The sequence below is a fragment of the Tupaia chinensis genome, unplaced genomic scaffold (assembly GCF_000334495.1).
Source record: "Tupaia chinensis unplaced genomic scaffold, TupChi_1.0 Scaffold150192_1, whole genome shotgun sequence".
NCBI classification, from domain to species: Eukaryota; Metazoa; Chordata; class Mammalia; order Scandentia; family Tupaiidae; genus Tupaia; species Tupaia belangeri.
Window position 1 is genome coordinate 80724 of NW_006210031.1, and position 20765 is coordinate 101488.

General features: G+C 45.6%; 1 protein-coding gene and 1 long non-coding RNA gene across 2 annotated transcripts in view; one reads left to right on the plus strand and one right to left on the minus strand.

The window, feature by feature from the left end:
* The window catches only part of TENM3 (teneurin transmembrane protein 3), a 902368-nt gene that overhangs the window by 27432 nt on the left and 854171 nt on the right, over nucleotides 1–20765 (minus strand). The window contains 1 exon segment of the mRNA XM_027769663.1: nucleotides 930–1105. Within this exon segment, the coding sequence (XP_027625464.1) occupies nucleotides 930–1105 (176 nt within the window).
* Nucleotides 19936–20765, plus strand: part of LOC114006761 (uncharacterized) — a 13274-nt gene continuing 12444 nt past the window's right edge. Inside the window, exon 1 of the long non-coding RNA XR_003548439.1 lies at nucleotides 19936–20070. This is a non-coding gene — a long non-coding RNA (uncharacterized LOC114006761). The remainder of the gene's footprint in view (nucleotides 20071–20765) is intronic.

Below are 20765 nucleotides of genomic sequence, written 5' to 3' on the forward strand. Positions count from 1 at the left end.
CAAGGTCTTAGGAGACTCCCCTCCCTTAAACCCATCCTTACATCCTTTATCAAAGATCTTTGAAAGGATCTGTACAGATACCTGAATATCACTAATCTAAAGTAATATATACTCATTACTTCTGCCTATAAGTGACTTAATAAAGGGGAGCCCCCTCGTATTTGGTACAAAACAAAAAACACACCCTGAACCTTTTGACATTGTGAGTTCCTGCGCCAATTCACAATACAGAGCCACCGGGAGGGAGAAGTGAATGAAGCAAGACCTGTGTTAGACGGCTGTGGACATTGCCAGATGGAACAGGTTACGAGCAGACACGTGAGGCAAAGACATTTAACATCGATTTAGTAATTATGTTGAGTGATGACCTCACACTTGCACATGTCATTGTAATCAGGCTTCTCCGGATTAATTTGCAAAGGAGTATGACAGGTTTCATTATGGAGCTCCCGGATCCGTGTGGCCATAGATGGAGTGACAAAAAGGGCAAGTCCAGATGTGATACAAGAGGGGACCTGGGACCGGGACATTTCCATCGTACGTGCATTCACACACTGTATCATGCAGAGATAAGGAAGTACTGTGTCTCAAACCACCCAACTCAGACGGTAGTAAGGAAGGCACGCTCGGGAAACCAGTCGAAGCTCTAGAATAGGCTGATGATGTGTGTGAAGAACTAGAATTAAGCTGTTTTCTTGACTGGGAGTGGACAAATGCATTACTTCTAGGCTCATGCATTTATATGACTTTAATTTGTGTATAGAACTAGACATTACATGCAGATGCTAGGTTATTTCATCAGTCTCTCTAGGGGATTATATTTCCCCTTCCTGTTTTCTGACTCATCTTGGAAAACCAGATTGCCACATTCTATCTTGGGTGCGCGTACATGTGAAGATGAACAGTTGAAAAGTGCGCGTCTGTGTTACCTTGGACCATGGTGTAGAAGGAGTCGATGGAGGACAAGTTGGAAGTGATACTGACATCTTCCTCTCGGCTGGACGACTCGAGGTCCACTGTGATAGCCTTGTCCATGTCGCCATGAAGGCTCGTGACCACTCCAGTTGGAAATGTCACATTTGTCAGACGACCTTCACTGTCATAGCTAAATAAAAGAGGCAGAACTTGGCGTTAAATGGGCAGCTGCAGCACTAGCCATGGTGGTGTTGGCTGGTAAGAGGCCGAGGTCACATAGGAACCTGGGTTCAATTCTCAGCCCATCCTGACAGCTGGAGTGATGGTGCATGCCTGTCCCAGCTACTAGGGAGGCTGAGGCAGGAAGATGTAGTGAAACCCAGTCATAAAATAATAATAATAATAATAAATTATGGGGCCAGTGGTGCATGGTGGATCATTCATGGATCATACAGGGCCAACTGCATGGTGCAAGTTCTGGACCCAGTGGCTTGAAGAGCATGCCAGGCATGTGTGCATGTGTGCCCAAAATCTCTAGGGAAGAATGGAGGAGGGGGCTTGTCGCATGGCCATCCCCCTCAGAGGGAGGGTGCGTTCTCACTTTCCCTCCCTGGTGAGCACATAGCACGTGCACCCTATAGCAAAAATCTTAAAGAAAGAAAGGAAATGAGGAAACTGCAGGTTCTTCTTACAAATAGAATATGCAGCAATATTAGCTGCACAAATTTGGAAGAATATTTGTCTTTGTGCAGGAGCTATGCAGAGTGAGAACTTCAAACATGCTTTGAAGTAATCAAAAGCCTGTTTAACATAGAAAAACCTCACCGGTGAGAGCAAGAGTAAACAGAACAGCTCTCCATCTCAGCACATTATTCTTTGAAGTGTGACCAAAATCCTCCTGCACATCTAATTTGCTGTTTCAAAGGGAACATGTTTGCTGATATTAAATTCCTTAGTATCCCTCCATATTTTCTACAAAGTAGCTTGAATTCACTGTTACATCCATTTTTCGAGTTTTACTAACGGATGCCTTCGATGGCAGTGAGGCATGCACATGTATAAAACTCTGGAACAGCACATATAACATACATGTATGCATTTGCCTAAGTAAACATATTAGCATCTTGAGACACCTCCAACAGTTATAAAAACTGCTGAAAGACTTTTTGAGCAGCTGATATACTTTATATTAGTAAGTTGGAGCTTAAATGTGAGTGGTGATTACCAATATTGCCTAATGATGTAAGAATGGGTGATATCTTTAAAAATGACTTATGTCTATGAAAGTAAGCTGCATTATTTACATATATTTCATTATTACTTGCCTTTTTTTTAAAAAAGAGGTTTTTGTGCTTGTCATGAAGGCAAGCAACAGACACAGTGAGGGGGAGAAAGTGAGCAATCACCGTCCCCCCCAGGGGGGATGGCCACGCCACAATCCCTTCTCCTCCATTCTCCTCCTGGGTTATCTTGGACATGCACGCACTCGTGAGTTTTAAACCATAGGGTCCGGGACTTGAACTATGGTCAGCCATGTGGGAGTGCAGCGACATAACTGCTATGCCATCTGCTGGCCCCACCTGCTTTTATGTTATACACTTTTACGATATTTTTTTTAGCATATAAGAGAATTTACATGAAAATGAAAGAAACTTAAACAATAATTTAAATGGTAGGATGTATTTTAAACGTGGTTCTGTGCTCATAAATATGCATTATAGGCACATTTGACTCAAAAATTGAATTTTTGTGACTTGCTATTTGTGGCAGCACCAGAGGAAATTTCAAAAATGAGAGTATAGTCTGAAGAAGGGAAAAAAAAAATAAAAGCAAAACTTTAGATGAAAATCTAGAGGTTTCCTTGGGACAATATACTTAGGGTTGGATTTCAGACCGGTACCAATTCTGCTCCATTAACAAGAGGTTCTAAGAGGAACGAAAAGGAAGAGAATCATACATGTACAAGTTGGGCGAAACGGGAGTAAGGGGTAGATGATATGTTGGAATAAAGGATATAGAATTTTTACACTGCAAAAATTCATTGTAAGGGCCAGCCAGGTGGCATGCTGGTTAAGGCAGCTGGATCCCACATGGCGACTGCAGAGTTTGAGTCCCAGACCCGGCAACTTGAAAAATACACTGGCAGAGTGCATGTGCATGCGTGTCCGAAATCCCAAGAGGAGAATGGATGAGGGATTGCGGTGTGGTCATCTTCCCTGGGTGATGCTTCCTCACCCAGGGAAGCACACGTGCCCTAGAGCAAACTGAATAAAAAAAAAAAATTCATTTTGCAAAGGGCAGTTAGTAATCAGGAGACGGTTCTAATATTGGCAGAGAAGATGCAGCAGGAGTGTGCCGTGGTGGACAGGGGGAAGAAAGGCAGGGAGGAGCCTGAGGTGTGCTCAGCACCCCGTGATGAGCTGATCCCATTAGTTCAGTGGGGACAGTATCCGTCAGATGGCGGGTTTGACTGACGTGATCTGACAAGGTTCCACACCGCTCAGCCGGCGGCAGGAACGGGCACTCAGGAGGAGAAACGGCGCCCAAAGCCAGCGAGAACACCATTATGCGTAATCACTGTTTGGACTCCTAAAAGGCAGGGCTGAAGAAACAAAGCAGACGTCCTTCCCCTCCCGCCAGCCCCAGTGCCCCAAGCAGATTAAGGCATAAACGAAAGAAATCCAACAGAGTTTGTTGCTGTCATTGCTTTTTTGAAGAAATTATTGCTCTCGAAGAAACCAAAATGCATGGTTTATTTATACGGCACAGCAGCTCCAGAATCATTGATAAAACCAGCCTAAAGTTCAGGCATAGGTTTTGTGTAACTGCATCACATGACACTTCCCGTGGTAATAATGTGGAGAACTTGTTATAGTGGAACTTTTAATAAATTAACATCTTTTTTTTTTTTTTTGGAGAGGTTTTTGCTATAGGGTACGTGCACTCACCAGACACACAGAGAGAGACGGAGAGACAGAAAGCGAGAAATCACCCCCCAAGGGGGATGGTCACACCGCAATCCCTTCTCCTCCATTCTCCTCTCGGGATCTTGGGCACGCACGCACACGCGCCCGGCGTGAGTTTTAAGCCACCGGGTTCGGGACGCGAACCGCGGTCGACTACATGGGAGTCCAGCGACATAGCCATTACGCTAACTGCTGGTTCCCAATTAACATCTTTTTTAATGCTCCTTTATGGAAGGTAGTTCTGAACTGCTTAGCCTTGTCCATTTCACAGATGGATATATGGCGTGGCTGGGTGACTGGGCCGTTAACTGGAGCCTTGCTGCGCCTCACCCCAGACCTATTAGCCCTTCTGGAAGCACCGGGGCCTGACTGCAAGGTGAGAACTCTGGCTGTGTATATCGGAGGCCACCTGCAAGCAGCCCGCTGATCCATTTTTGCTGCTGTCACCGCCCGGCCCTTCTTTGCCCTTCTTGCTGGTTTACATTTTCTAGCCCCATCCAGTCTAAAACAGAGCTCCATCTTTCTGTGGAAAGCATTTCTCCAACCTTTGCTTTGCTCTTCCGCTGGCTCCCCATGTTCCATTTCCTGCTGGGTGGGCCTTTGGCCTCACAGGATGCCGAGCTCACTGAAATAGAGCCCAGGATGCTTGCGCTCAGACTAGAACCTATTAGCCTCTGACTCTTCAGGAAGTAAAAATAAAGGTGACCTTTCTGGGTAGGACAGTTGGCATGACACTGGGTTAAGCTGGGATCTTAGTGTCCCAGTGTAACAGCTGGGCCCTAGAAGAATTTGTCTTTCAGGGAGTAGCTGAGTATCCGCTACAGCACTCACAGGGCGGATGTATTTGCAGGAGGCAGGCCAGGCAAGCTGCCTCCGTGTAAGGGCCTAGGGGCGTCTCCCTGAGGGTCACTTAACAGTTTCCCAATAGCCTTTTTTTCTCTTTTTTTAAAAGAATTATTTATTTAATTTTATTTATTCATTCAGTCATTTTCATTTGACCAGAGAAAGACAGGTACACAGAGAGAAAGAGAGAAAGTAAACCAGCAAGTCTGGGACTCGAACCGTGGTCGGCCATGCGGAAGTGTCTAGTGCCTTAACCACCATGCCACCAGCTTTCTGTGCAAGGTGAAGGGTAAGGGTATGGTGATTACAAAGAGCATAGCAAGCTGGTTGGGGAGAGAGGTTGTATGTGTGAAACATTCTAACTATTTCAATGAGTGCTGGGACGGAGAACTGTGCAGCAGGAAGGCAGTGTTTTGCAGAGCTGACCCACATGCAAAAGTTCGGAGTTCGCGTCCAGCCACCTTCCTGAGGGCACATGTGTCTGTGATCAGGAGTGGCTCGGGGACGAACTGTGTGGGAGGATCCCACTGGGGAAGGCTCTCTCTGTGTCTCTTTTCCTGTCTCTCGCACTTATGGAAAGGAAACTTAAAAAAAATGAAGAGTGCTGGTAAGTGCCACAGAGCACCACAGTGGCCAGAGTACAGAACAGGGAGTCGTTTTCATGCTAAACTAGTTAGACAAGAGCCACATCATGGTGGGGACCTAGGCTGGCCTTGAAAGATGTGGGATTTAGACAGACCAGGCTTGGGAAGAGGTCGTTCCATCAGCAATGGTGAGGATGTGGCAGAGTGACCTCGGTCCTCCTCCTCTAGTCCTCCATCCCGTCAGACCCCGAGCGCTTATGCGTGTGCCTGGTGTGTTTCAGACTGACTGGGCTGGGAGCTGAGCCACGGTTTCCACGCGTGGTCTAACTTCTCTTGAGCAGGCATACCACTGTGCCACAGAGCGAGACCAGAAAAAGCAAGGCTTTAATAAGGCTGATGAAGGAGCCCACGGTGAGAGAGACAGGCCAGGCAGCGAGTTGGTCCCAGATGTACCGATTTTACAAAAGAGGGGGTGGGGGTGGGAGTAAGAGGTCAACACAGTTTTAAAATAGGAAGCCATCATCTACTACCCCCGTCACTTCCTTAAGAAAGGCCCCTAAAGAGAGAGGTAAAAAAGGCCACTTAAATAAGCCAAAGCTAGAAAAGTCCTAATTGCAAGGTGAGTGCTTTAAAAGGGGCAGTCTGGTGCCAGCAGGTGGCGTAGTGGTTAACATTCTAGACTTCCCCATAGCCGACCATGGTTCGAGTCCTAGAGCCGGCAGCTTAAAAATCACGCCGGGCATGTATGTGTGTGTATGTGTGCATGTGTGCCCAGAGTATTGAGAGGCGAATGGAGGCACAGGGATTGTGGCATGGTCATCCCTCACTGGGAGAAGGAGTGATTCTACTTTCTCTCTCATTGTTGCACTCTCCCTCCAGCAAGTGCATGTACCCTATAGCACAAACTTTTTTATTTTTTAAAAAGGGGCCAGTTCTTTCAAAAGAATAAATCACACTTTATTAAAAAATTCTCCACACCATATTTATTGACTGATTGATATTTATTGCGGTGTGGGTCCATGAAGCCTTTTCTCACATATTAGCACCTATGTCAACAAAACTAAAAACAAGGTAGCTAAGGGATATGAAAAGGACCAGGGACGCTTGATAAGAGAAGCAATTAGGTCTTCAAAGGGGACTTTCAGGGGCTTCCAGAAATGGCAAGCTACCCTTCCTTTACCTCCACAAAAGGGAAAAGCAATACACCAGCGACCCTCTAAAATGCACTGGTGAGACCTTCCCATTAAATGTCTACACCGCAGACAGCCTCTGCTTCTGGGCAGCTTCGTGGCTCAATTTAATGGAGCTTGGCCTCGGTGGTGAACCAGCCCTGCCCAGCTTGGGTATTTGAGATGGCGTTTTCTTTTATTAGATTTCTGCATTTACGATGCAATAAGCTTTAGGGAATTTGAATAGAACATCAACTTCATGCACTCCTTCCCACTCATCTAGTCTCCCTCAAATTCATAACGCCGCATTCTTTTCTGCTCCCGAGGACCCTCTTCACAAAGGACTCTCCCTGGAAAAGACAACACTCCCTCTGGCTCCTTGTGACCTTCTGCCCCTTCACTGATGGGATGCCCTTGTTTGATGTTTATCTGTTTGTCTTTAATTTCGATTGCATTTTTGCCTAGACTTGCTGTTTTAGCCTTTGTGGTATATTTTTAACTCTCTTTTCAAGTTTCCTAAGCAGGGGGATTATCAACAGATGCCCCAGAGAGATGCAGCCTCAGTCCCGCTCAGCCTCAAACGCTGCCTTCATCCTCAGGTGGAATTCTTCCTCTCTCCTTCCCAAACTTGAAGTTCCCAACTCTTTATTTTTCCATCTGGATGTCCCTTAGATACTTATCTTTCCACTCCCACAGCCGCCCTAGATTTTGAAACTGGTCTACCCACCTCTCCCTGTACTGATGAATACCAAATTAATCTTCCGAAACCCGGCTGCTAGAATACCTCTCTGCTCCGGCCTCTTCAGCAAAGCCTCGCTGAGGGAAAAATTGCCCGGCTTACACCAGCCCCACCAACATCAATAGACTATTGAAACTGCACTTTTATTCACGTGAAAACAATTGGCAGTTCCTGAAGGCTTTCATGAAGACCTGACAACAGGACTATTTATCGTCCTCCCCATAACATGACGTCTTTGAACAAATATTATGTTTCATATTTATCTTCTGCTTTTGAGTAACGTATGTGCGAATCAGAGCAGGATGCTGGAGGCACGCATGGGCCAGAGTAGGAAGCAAAGGTGGGGCTCTGGCGAGCTGAGGCTGGGTTGGTTGGGACACGTCTTGTTCCTTCTGCCATTGGTCTGTAATCCAGCAGGATGCTGACTGGAGACCCGGTTTAGTTACAGATCCACTGCTGTTGCAGTGCCCTCCCCAATCCTCTGTTCTCTTCACCTACAGAAGACGGAATGAGAGCCAGCTAGAAGTGCTGAGCACACTGACAAGTTTCTGTGGTCAAAACTTAGCCTCTGTGGAGTGCAAGACAGCAGTGGTGTTGGTTTGGGGACATTCTGGAAGCCTCTAAAGAGGGAACATGGTCAGGTGTCCTGACCAGTCCTTCCTCATCGTCTCGGGGCCACCCCGGAACTGGCCCGCTCTGAGAGCTGCTTTGTGGGGCACACGGGTTTGCTTTGGTAATGGGCTCCTCTGAAAGATGAACCGGAGGTCAGCAAGCGGCATGGTGGTAGAGGTGCTGGACTCCCACATGGTCAACTGAGGTTCAAGTCCTGGACCTAGTAGCTTGAAAATCACACCAGGCACATGTGCGTGTGTGCCCAAAATTTCAGGAGGAGAAGGGACTGCAGCATGGCCATGCGCACTGGGTGGGTAGTTTTCTCACTTTCCCTCTCTGTTTCTCTGTCTCTTTCTACTGAGTATACATGCCCTATGGCAAAAAACCTGGAAAAAAAAAAAAGATGATCTCCAGCAGATGGTGTAGTGGTTACATAGCTGGACTTCCACATGGCCGACCATGGTTCAAGTCCTAGACCCAGTGCCTTGAAAATTGCACAGGGCGCATGTGCGTGCATGCCCAAGAATCTGGGAGGAGGATGGAGGAGAAGGGATTGTGTCCCAGCCATCCACCCCCTGGGGAGGTGATTTCTCACTATCCCCTCACTATTTCTATCTGTCGTCTCTTTCTCTCTCTGGCAAGTGCACATGTCCCAAGGCAAAAACCTCTTAAAAAACAACAAAAAAAGATGAACCTAACCTGTCTCTCCCACTATCCCCCCCATACAAAGGGAGATGCTTCTCTTCCATCTCACAGAATTCCTTAGGTTCAAATTCATTCCACTTTTTAACAGAAACGATGACAGATCTTGCCATCTGCCATGGCGATGCTTTTTCCACAAAGCTAATTTGTAACAAGCTCTTATCTGTCACGTGGTAAGGCAGAACAGAATTACCAACCCCATCATAACTAACAACGTACGCGGAAAGCATGCCTCGATTCTCGATCAAGGACATGTGCCCAAACAGCCAGGGCAGGACAGGATCCGCTTTAAACTTCGAATGGTGGATGGATTTGGAATGTTAGTAGCAATAATGTGATTTGCAACACTCCTATCAAAAGATTTTACACTTAAATATTCTGGGAACAGTCCCGAGGTTTATGTATTTTCATCATTTCCTTAGTAGAAAATCATTTCTTTGAATCCAGTACCAATGTTGTTAATAAAATATCCTAAAAAATCAGGCTCTGGGTAGAAAATGCAAAATGCTTCCATCATCAAGGTCAATGGAGCAGCCAGCCTCCTCCCAAATCATGACGTCATCTGATAGGCAGCTGACTACTATCTACACAGCACCAAACATGGCAGGGAGGATGCAGCATAAGACAAAAGAGGAGTCAGCAGGTGGCATGGTGGTTAAGGCACTGGACTCCCACATAGCCGACAAGGGTTTGAGTCCTGGACCCGGAGGCTTGCTTTTCCACTTTCCCTTTCTCACTTTCTGTCTCTCTCTGCTTAAATTAAAATAATAAATTTAAAAGACAAAAGAAACTATTATTTTACCTGATTTTGTTTCAAATGGGAAGAAGGTCTGGATGAGAAAGGGGCGAGGCCTGATGGGGGTAGGCAACACCTATTTAAACTTCTTTGCTGCGGTGGCTGTGTTTCATTAGGAGGTCTTCCTGGTGGGGCAATCCTGACCTGTGCTTTGCTCCATGAAACCAGAAAGGGCTGTTGCCTGTGGTCAAGCTGCCAGGCTCTTCTTCTTTCCCCTTCAAACACCCCCAAATAACACGAGTTCAGAGGAGCATAGACATGGGCAGATCTTCCTCCCTCATCTCTGGCGCAGCCCTTTTGAACCCTGAGCACAATGGTGGATGGCCACAGAAATGACTTTCTGTCCTCTTACGATCAAATGCAAAGGAAACTGACCCAAGGCCTCTTTCTCTGCATAGTCATCACCACTCCAGGGAGCACTGACAGAGTGATCACGCCCCGCTCTGAAACTCACAGGCCTTGAGACAAAGGTGGCGCAGTCAGGGCATGCCGGAATCCCATCCTGCAGGTGTGTGCAGGACTCAGGGTTAGCGTCATTAAAGGGATTGTATTTAAGCCAGCTTTTTTTTTTTTTTTAATTGTTTATTGATTGAGGAAGGCTGACCTGAGAGGAGCATATCTTATTTGTTTAGGTCTCAGGTCTTCGAATGCAGACTTAGAGACAGCTGATGGCGAGGGAAATTTTGGCTCCAAAAAACCTATACGACAGAGCTGTGCTTTTTCCTGGATTTATTCGGTGGGATCTGGACGCTCAGACACTCATCCCTCTTGCTGGACTCCTTCCTCAGGCCCCCAGAGCTCCAGGCCCAGCAAATGGCTATGCAGCAACTGAGGACTGGAGGGATGAGGGAGACTTATGGGAAGCTGGAAAGATTTAAAACATAGGTAGTCCATTTGGGAAGAGACATTTTTATTTACTTTATAAATGCTATGGCTCCCAGGAACATAATACATAAGATACTATTAATAAGTTGGACTGAAAGGCAATAGGCATTAACTACTTAGCAAAGGAAACTTCGTAACTTTGGTTAAATGTTTCTTTTGACATAAGCTTTGACCATGGGCCAAGAGATGCTGAGGAGAAATGGCAGAATCGCAGATTGCTGGAGTAGGAAGGGATTTTTAATCACCGAGAAGCCTTTCATTTTACAGGGGAGGGCACTTCAGTCCAGAGCGGTGCTATGACTTATACAAGGTCACAGAGCTGTAGGAGTGAGTGACAAATCAGGACTGGAACTGGCCCGGTGCCTTCGGTAACCTGCCTATGCTGCTTCTCAGAAGGAGCAGACAGAGCACAGGCGGCAGTACTGGGCTGGGTGACGACGCAGTGCGTACACACCAGACTTTCCGAGGCTGCCCCACATGGGAAGGTTCTGAGTTCGTGTCCGAAGAGCTCCCTGACGATAGCAGGTGTGCGCGTGCCCACGATCCAGGGCTGGACGGGGTAGGGTGGGGTGGCTGCAGCCTCAGGACCCTGTTGGGTGCTGGGTGTTCGTCGTTCTCTAACTCATGGAAGAAATACATGGAAGGAAGGGGGAAGGAGGGAAGCAAAGAGATCCATAAAGTAATGAAATGCTGAAGATGTGGAGAACAAGGGTGAACAAGAAATAGAAAGGAATTGCCTTCGGGCCAGCAGATGGCGTGGAGGTTAAGGGGTCTGGATTCCACATGGCAGACTAAGCAGTTCGAGTCTCGGATCCAGTGGCTTGAAAAAACACACTACACATATACGTATGTGCCCAAAATCCTGAGAGGAGAGTGGAGAAGGGTCTACAGTTCCCCGGTGTGTGTGTGTGTGTGTGTGTGTGTGTGTGTGTGTGTACTTTTTCTCATTTTCTCTTATCTGTCTCTAGTGAGGGACTCACCCTATAGCAAAAAAAAAAAAAGGGGGGGGGGAGGGGGGGTCCGGGAAGGTTGGTTCCATGGAGCAGCGGTATTGCACTGCTCCAGAGACTCTGGGTCAACATGGTGACCACAGTTCGAATATGTGGCCCAGCCCAAAACCCGGCAGGCCTGAATGCAAGTGCCCAGGACCTGGCAGTTGCAGGAAGGGGACACAGCATGACCAGACCCTATAGAGGTGCTCCCCTCTCTCCCACGTACATGCATGTGCTCTACTATAAATAAAGGAAATATAAAATAGGGGAAAAAAAAAAACCAATAGCGGTAGTGATAGAATCAGAAAGCAAGATTAAATAAATATCAAGAACAAAATGTTTCTTACTGAATCTTAGGAGAGAAAATACAATGCAAATAGTGAGAATTAAGGGAAGGCAGAGGCACGGTCAGATGGGCCGTGAAGGAGCCAAAGGAGCAGAGCGAAGAACACGCCAGCTAGTGGTAGCATGGGGAGGCACAGGCTGGAAGGGCTCCCAAACTGGGGTTACATTCTTTAGTAGCAGGAAGTGGATCCTCAAATTGTACCAGAGCTCCTGTCTTTATTATTCAGCCGCAGGACACGCTGGTCTGTAAGTTCACGCATTTTTCCACCCATAACCAGATCTCCCCTACAGCCCGTCAGTGTGGTTTCACGCACACTCGCAGCTTCACGCTCTTCACAGCGCTCACTCCCCCGCCTCTGGACTGGCCTCTCCTAAAAGCTCTAACCAGACATTTTTAGCCACACGCGAGACTTTACCGTGGTAACCTCCCATTCATAATGTCCACATCTGAAGTCAGCTTTCGTCTAACAACCTCCAACCCTTCCCTGTATTTCCCTATCCACTTACGTCACCTGAGCTGGGAAAACAGGGACCCCTCTTACAGCCTTGTCCTCCCTGGCCCCTTGTAGTCACCAAGTGATGGCTGTCTCTCAGGGAGACGTTAACCTGCTTCTCTGTCATGCCGTGCCCAATCCTGGCCCAGGCCTACACTTCTTAACTGGGTTTACTGCCTCCTAACTTTCCTTCCCCCAACCCACTTTTCTAACAGGTTGCTTCCGTGTTAAACCCCTTGACCAAAGCCCTGTCTATGCAGGATGGAAGATCCACCGAGGCCAATTCTTCTACCTGTTGGGACCGGTACCGCCATCTCCCTGCTGTGGTTTGGGTGTGTCCGTCTAAGCGCGTGCACTGAAATCTGGTGAGCCTTTGTAACGAATGGTGCTGGGAGGGTGAAACTTCATTGGAAGGTGGGGGAGGATTTGGATTCAGGGCTCTCAGCGTGGCACCCCACGATGGAATCCTGGTGGGTTTGTAAGGCAATGAGGCAGACACGGACTCTGCCTTGCTGTCTGGCTACGAGCTAGGTGAGGCCGTCCGCTGCCCCTGCAGATGGCCAGCCTCCGACCTCGGACTGCGAAACCATGTGCTAAGTAAACCTCTGTTCTTTATTCATCAGCCAGACCCAGGTGTTCCTGGGATTAGCAACACGACACACAGAAGCACTCCTCTTCCCACTTCTCCACGCGTCTCCCATGCTCTGGTCACTCCGAGCTGTGTGTTCTGTCCCATGCTTGCTGTGTTCTAGCTCTAGAGTAAATACTTTTCTCTGGTCTAGAATATTCCATTTCTTGCTAACCTGTATTCCTATCTTTCAAGATTGAGCTTAAAAATGACTTCTCTTTAGAAGTTTTCCTGCCTTGAGGCCAGCAGGCGGTGTGCTGGTTAAGGCACTGGACTCCTACATGGCTGACCATGGTTCAAATCCTGGACCTGGCGGTTTGCTTTCTCTCTCTGTCTCTCTCTTTCTTGGGTGAACACATGTTACCCTATAGTAAAAGTAATAAGATATTTAAAAAACAAATAATTAAAGATTTTCTTGCCTCGGCCGTCCCCCCACCCCAGTCCCATTCAGATGTTCCTCCTGCTCTGTTTCTCCGCAGCACACTGAGCAGTCCTCCACCTCCGTGCTCACCCTTCTTACTCATCTGTCTTCCCCAGTGGACTCTGAGCGCCCTGAAAGGAAGGCACACACCTCTGAGCTCTGCGCTTTCCAGCATCTAAAGCCAGTCCCCGGCACCTACTCCATTTTTATCAAGAGAGTGAGTGCACGAGTGAATACACGCATGCCAGGAACCTAGAGAGTAAGTTGGAAATGCCCAGTGACTTAAAGACACCTTATCTTAGCCTACAAGGTTGGAAATGGCTTACTAATTTGTCAGTCTGTGCCTCTGCAAACATTTAAAGACATCCACTGTCTTCTATGTGGCATAACTGCTTTTGGATGAAGCACCTCCCAGGAGCTGGTGTTGCCCCGACCAGTCCCAAACGGGACTAGCCATGGTGCTAAGGAAAAGAAGGTATGCTTTAAAGACTAAGTTAAACAATGGAATTTTACTAAATTAATAGGGAGTAAGTGACCCTATTTTGTAATTGAATATGCACATAGAGACATGCCCATGAAGACCAACTGCCGGGTAGAACTTTTCTCACTCAATATATAATCACGGCATCAACTCATTCAGACCTTCCTTCGAGTTCTAAAGGTTTAGGGCTTACGCATCCTCAGTACTTCTCGAGGAATAGCCTGATGTATTTAGATACTCGGCCATTTGCGCCTCCAGACCATAATATCCTCATCATCTTTCTTTTATTACTGTAACTAACTGATGGAGCTTAACGCAGCATCTAGAAGTCAAGTATTTCCTCCTAATTGCAGGCAAGGATTATGCTTATAGCAGTCAGTTCTGGGACCAGTAGGTGGCATAATGGCTAAGGTGCTGGACACTCCCACATGGCCAACCATGGCTTGAGTCCTGGACCTGGTGGCTTGCTTTCTCATTTTCCCTCTCCCTCACTCGGTCTCTCTCTGGTCAAATTAAAATACATAAATGAATAAATAAAATTTTTAAAAAACTTGGTTTGTTCTTTTCTAGAGTTTGAAATAGAATGAGGCTTTTCTTCTAGCTAATGTTTGACTTACACTCATTAAGATGAACTACTTTCTTTAAAAAAATTACAAGTTTTTCAGCCTTCGTTTTTGCATACACTGTTTTTTAATCAAAAGGCCTGGAGATGGAAAAAAAAACTTTTTTTTTTTTGGAGAGGGTTTTGCTATAGGGCGCGTGCACTCGCCAGACAGACAGAGAGAGACAGAGAGACAGAAAGCGAGAAATCACCCCTCAGGGGGCTGGCCATGCCGCAGTTCCTTCTCCTCTATTCTCCTCTTGGGATCTTGGGCACGCACCCACACGCACCCAATGTGAGTTTAAGCCACCAGGTCTGGGACTCGAACCGCGGTCAGCTACATGGGAGTTCAGCGACACAGCCATTATGCTAACTGCTGGTCCCCGAGATGGGAAAATTTTAATTTACACGAGACTTACACTCTTTATTTTTTACTTCTAAAAACATTCTTGTTTTTATTTTTAAGAATTCTTTATTTAATTCCATTTGTTACTATTGTTATTTTTTCAATTTGATCAGAGAGAGAGAGAGACAAAGGGAGAGCGAGAAAGCAAACCACCAAGTCCAGGATTCAAACTGCAGTTAGCCACATGGGAGTCTGGCACTTCAACCACCATGCCACCTGCCAGCCCTCTCCCCCGCTAAACTTTTAAGATACAATTAAAGAGAACAAAACTAGTTTTTAGATATAGCTACAAAACAGTATTTCCTTTATTTTATTTTATTTTTTTTTGAGAGGTTTTGCTATAGGGCGCGTGCACTCGCCAGACGGACAGAGAGAGACAGAGAGACAGAAAGCGAGAAATCACCCCCCGGGGGGATGGCCACGCCACAATCCCTTCTCCTCTATTCTCCTCTCAGGATCTTGGGCATGCACACACATGTACCCGGCGAGGGTTTTAAGCCACCGGGTCCAGGACACGAACCGTGGTCGACTATGTGGGAGTCCAGCGACATAGCCATTATGCTAACTGCTGGTCCCAGTATTTCTTCACATCAATATTTGTAGGAAGTTTTGGGGACCTCCCTTTGAAAACTATAGCTTCACCAAATGTTGGGATGAACTTGTCTAGGAAATTTGCTTTGAATGGTATGAATGTGTTTATGAGACATGGTGTCTCTGATGGATGAGAGGGACGCGAGGTGAGCAGTTAGGGACTGACTTCCCACAGAGCAATCCGATGTAGCCCTGACCATCTTATCTCCTTCATGAGCTCCTTTCCAACCCTGGGTGAGCATTCAGAAGAGAAGCCCAGTATCCATGCTAGTTCTGCATTTGCAGCCTCGGGACACTCTGAAACTATTCCAGGATCTTGGAATATAGGCAAGAGAGCTTTCTCCATGTTGAACACCTTTCTGGGAGGTGGAGGAATTAGGGTACCCAGGAGTGAGGGCTGCTGGAGATTCTTTTAGTTTGCTATCATAGGCACAAGCCAGCGATGCGAGACAGTCTCTAGGAAATACCCAACTGCCAGTCTCTGGTTCTGTGGCTGTAAGATATAAACAGTTGCCTTACACTGGTTGTCAATGTGTAAATTTCTTGCTCTATTAATAGACGATCACTTAAAATGTCTGGTGTATATAACTGAGTCCTGCGATAAATCACCATATAATCACTGTGTCAGGGAGGTTGATGGTGCACACAGATAAGAGGCTATCGGATCATCTATCTAATTGGGACAGTTACGTAATTACTTGAAAGAGGAAATTCAACACTTTGGGAAGCTGCATTTACTCAGTCTTGAACCATTATGGAGCCATTTAGCACGTCTAGAACATTAATTTGCTAAATGGAAGCCACGGAAAGAGTTAATGTAGCCTTGCAGCTACACACACGTCTCAAGGATGCAGCTGACACTGAGACAATCCGAAGGATCCGTTTTTATTGTTTTCTGGGGGCTTTGCAAGAAATCTGAAAAACGTACAGTTTCCGCATTTCCCTTCTCTGTTGAAACCCAGACAGGCTCATTATTTTTTTAAAACTAGACTTGCAGAAAGGAATTGGAAATTAATCAAGTATTAATAAAAGTACTGCTTTAGCAGTGCTTAGGTTAGTCTGAGACATACAGCAGCTGCTTTCTTCAATTGTCTACACATTTTTTACTAATGTCCCTGGGAATACACATCCTGGTTAAAAATTTAAAGCAAAATTATTAAGCAATTAAACAAAAGAGAAAAAAAAAAGGGCAATTCAACCTGATACAGTCCCAGGATTTTAAGTGATCCGCCGATAAAATCTCTTACCAGTCACTTTTAATTTTCTAAATTCTTCCATAAAGAAAGAAAAGGAAATGGAACAGAAAGAAGGGACTTGAGCACCAGTTTTAGATGCACATTTATAAAACAGGTTGCTTTAGTTTTTAACACAGTTCTTGGCGGAAATAAGGATGCCATGTGGCTTCAGTGTTTGAGATTTGAGGGTTGGATGTCAGAGGCCTGTCAAAGGCGAGGGGCCCCTCTTGGTTCTGTCCTGTGGAAGGCAACCAGAAGCTATTACAGATCCCGGTAATAGATCAGATCTCTTTCCCACACGTGGAAAGCGAACACAGCAGACAGCGCCGGCCAGAACAGGCACTCTTCTCTAGCTCGGAATAATCCTCATTGAGTTTCCCCATAGTACTTACGCTTTCCATACACTCTTTTGAATTTGAAACAGCCTTAGCTATACCTAGACAGGTATTCCTCACACAGCGTGTCTTTCCTCCCCCGAGATCCCTCGTCTGATACCCTCCTGGAGTATCAGAACGGAAGGGCCTGGGAGTCATGGTTTTGCCTGGACACAGAGTTACGTTCATTATAAAGAAATGGTTCAGAAGCTCATTCTGAAATGGCAAAGCTTGAATGAGGGTCAATAAAGCACCCAAACGAGAAGCCAGAGACCCATAGCTATCTACGGAAGAGAGTGAAAGCTGAAACTCATTTATTTGCTCGGTGAATCTGAAAGCAGCTCTGAGAAGCTCAGAGTCAGCTCCACACCAAGAGAACTCTGAACCGTCAAAGTGCCAAGACAGAAATCTGCACTAGCCTGCCGGCCCGCACGCACCCTGGAGCCAGCACGTGGCCCGCCGTTCATGTCTTCTAACCAGACAGAGGAGCCCCCAGAAACGCCCACACGGTTTGTATTTTTTGTGGGTAGGCAAGCAGAGAACTGTGAAATACCATTTACTATTCAATAATTTATTCTGTCGCCTAATTCAATACATTGGATTTGCTTTGGTGTGCATTCAAGTGTAAGAATTGTGGTTTCATTTTGGAGTATGAACTTTTAAAATAATACGTTTTTAGCAGGTGAGATCTTATTGGTTGCCCTGGAGTTTCATTAGCTAAAGAATTATGATATGTGGCAGTTGTTTCTGAAGCTGTATGAAGAGCAGCATGGGGCAGTCCCTGATACTAAGTGAAGACAGTAATGAGGCCTAGCAGTGTCATCCCACAAGGGAACTCCATGGGCTGGTTGAACATCCTTTCCACTGCCCAGCAAGTCAATAGAAGAGGGAGTCAGAGACAAAATGGCTTATTCCACGGGTAGTAAATAATTCTCCGGCTCATGAAACTTACCAGTCTAACTCAGTGATTTCAAAGCTGGGTTATAAACCATTTGATACCTACTGTAGTCTTCCTGTCACACCATCCGGTGGCATAGTATTGGCCATTTCTATGATGAATCACAATAGGGACATCATTACAAGTAACAGAGAGAAAAAACTGCTACCAAGAAGATGCTATCTCTAGTTTGCAAAATGAAGGTTCTTGTGCTTAAGAAACCATCAGTAGACCCTACAGAGTCAGCCTGCCTACTTCATTAGAGACTGATAAGAATCACAAGTTGGGAATCAGGTTTTCTTTCCTTAGAATCCTCTCTGAAACCAGGCACGGCAATGCTGTATTTTTTACTACACTTGCATGGGAGAGACATTTTTTTGTTTTTGCTTCTTAACACCAACATTTCCAAAGGAGGTGCTATCAATAGGGAGTCATTTTTGGTGTTTAATTACTTGAACAGCATGATCACCTGAGTAAGTCATTTTAGAAAAAGAAAAAGAGAATGATGCAACAAGTAAAACTGGATAAATATATTTAATACAACAAAAATATGAAATGTTAATATTGCCAGCATTCATTGTTGGTATTGAGATCTAAACTATCTTTTTTTTGGGGGAGAGAGGTTTTTGCTATTGGGTGTGTGCGTTTGCCAGAAAGACAGACAGACAAAGAGACAGAAAGCGAGAAATCATCCCCCCGGGGGGGATGGCCACACCACAATCCCTTCTCCTCCATTCTCCTCTCGGGATCTTGGGCACGCACGCACACGCACCCAGCGTGAGTTTAAGCCACCGGGTCCGGGACTCAAACCGTGGTCGACTACATGGGAGTTCAGCGACATAGCCATTACGCTAACTGCTGGTTCCAGATCTAAACTATCTTACAAAGCAAGAGTGCATTTATATATATTCTTTCAATGTAGCCTTTAAAAGAGCTAACCGTTTTAACAGACTTTCCTGTATAAATGAATATTCACCTGCCTCCATTTTGGGTTTATTCCTCTATTCCTTCACTCAACAAATAGCTACTAGGGGAATGCCATATGCAGCCTTCCAGGAGCATGGACAGCCCAAAGATAATGAAATAGTTTGCATTTTATAACATATTTCCACGTTTCATGTGGAACTCATACTGAGACATGCTTATGGTAAACTAAAGTTTGCTAAGGAAAAAAAATGCAGGCACATAAAATAAGTAATTTGAGCTAATTCTCTTTTAAAATTTCTTTGGAAGGCCCTGTGACAACTGTATTTTTATCAATAGGCAACTTTATTGATTTCAGGTCCACTTCCATCTGCTTCTATCCTATAAAAGCTTTAATTAATCTCAAGCCTTTTTAGGCACTAGGCTAGCTGGAAAGCTAGCCACGTAGAAATGGAAATTTAATTTCTCTGTGCCAACATTTGTGCAGAAGGATGGTGAGAGAGCACGCATCAGCTACAGGGGTGGGTATCATGCAAGTCAGAGAAAACATGCATTTCCTCAGTTGAGAATGGTCACCATCTTCCCAGTCTCTTTATGGTGCCAGTGAAACTCTGACCGCTGTCAAATCCTTTCTTTATCAACTTACCAGCTATCTTTATGAGGGCTAAATTAGACATGTAGACTATAATAATAGAACTGAAATGTCACCGTTATGTACTAATATCCTGGAAGTCTGCCAGCTCACCAGTGATAATCAAAAACAAAGGCAGAATGACAGGGTCTGAGAGGCCCGCGCTGCCTCTGTTAGGATGGTCACATCTAGCCCTTGGCCCAAGTCAAGATACGACATGCGGCATCTCGGTTGCCCAGGCTCTGAGTTTGGCTGTCGACGATCTAAATTTACACACACGTGCTGTTCTGTCCAAGCACAGAGGGGGCTTTTGCAGAGGCTAACGATGACACCCCTCTTTCTTTTGGTGCCCTTACTTTCAAAGTTTTTAAAGTGTCTGACCCTTAGAAAAGGTGGGCCCTTGCTCTTTTAAAGCCAAATCATAAGAATGTATAGAAAGAAGAAAACTTAAAAAAGATCTTCTGACCCGAGATTCCAAATTCCTTAGGTTAAGTGGTCTGTTCTGGATATGCTGTTTTGCAAAATGTATAAATATTTCCTAGAAACTTTCTTAGTCATATCTTTGTTGCAGCTACTAAAAGGAAATATTAACGAAAACACTGCTTTTTAAGAACAGTATGTCTGGGGCTGGCTCATCACGCAGTGGTTATGCCCACAGGGAGCCAGATCACCCATGGCCAACCCCAGTTCAGCTCCTGGCCTGGTGCCTTGACAGACGCACAGGAACGGGTGTGAGCAGGCCCCGCATCCTGACAGGATAGAAAAATGGAAGAAACAAGGATTGCTTCACCATATCACGGTAAAAACCACATTAAGGAACTCGATATTCGTTCCAGGTCTTTGCACTTGTCACCTGCCATCTCTGTATGTCTGCTTTCTCTCGTGGCTTGTGCCACCGTGACCCACCGAGGGGTACTCTCTCTGGCAAGCACACACACGCATGGCAATAAAACTCAATATTCCTGTTAGTTTTATTAGAGAAATTATTTTTCAAACAGGATTCGTATATACATATAAACATATATATGTATACTCTATATGTATATATATACATATATATATAAAGAAAGCACTAACAGGTGTTTGTGTGTGTGTGTGTGTGTGTGTGTGTGTGTGTGTGGGCATATTGCAATCTCTTCTTCTCTGTTCTCCTTTGGGGATTTGGGCACCTAAAAGCACCTGGTGTGTTTTTCAAGGTAGTGGGTCCAGACTCATATACAATCACCCCCAGCTGCCTGAACCACTACTCTGCTGGCTGGCCCTGGGAAGAGATTTTAATAATTATTTCTAGAATCGTTGCCTTTACTGAAATTTGTGTGGATACAAGATTTAATAGCTAGACTTTAAATATGGTGTATAATGAGCTCATATTAGTAAAAAGATTATTGCGATAGTGTTTGATATTTAAAAGCTTTCATTCTCTAAAAGAACGCTTTCCCATCATATGCACAAGACTGGCTTGCGCAACCCAACTCTCCCTCAGCATTCCTCCCG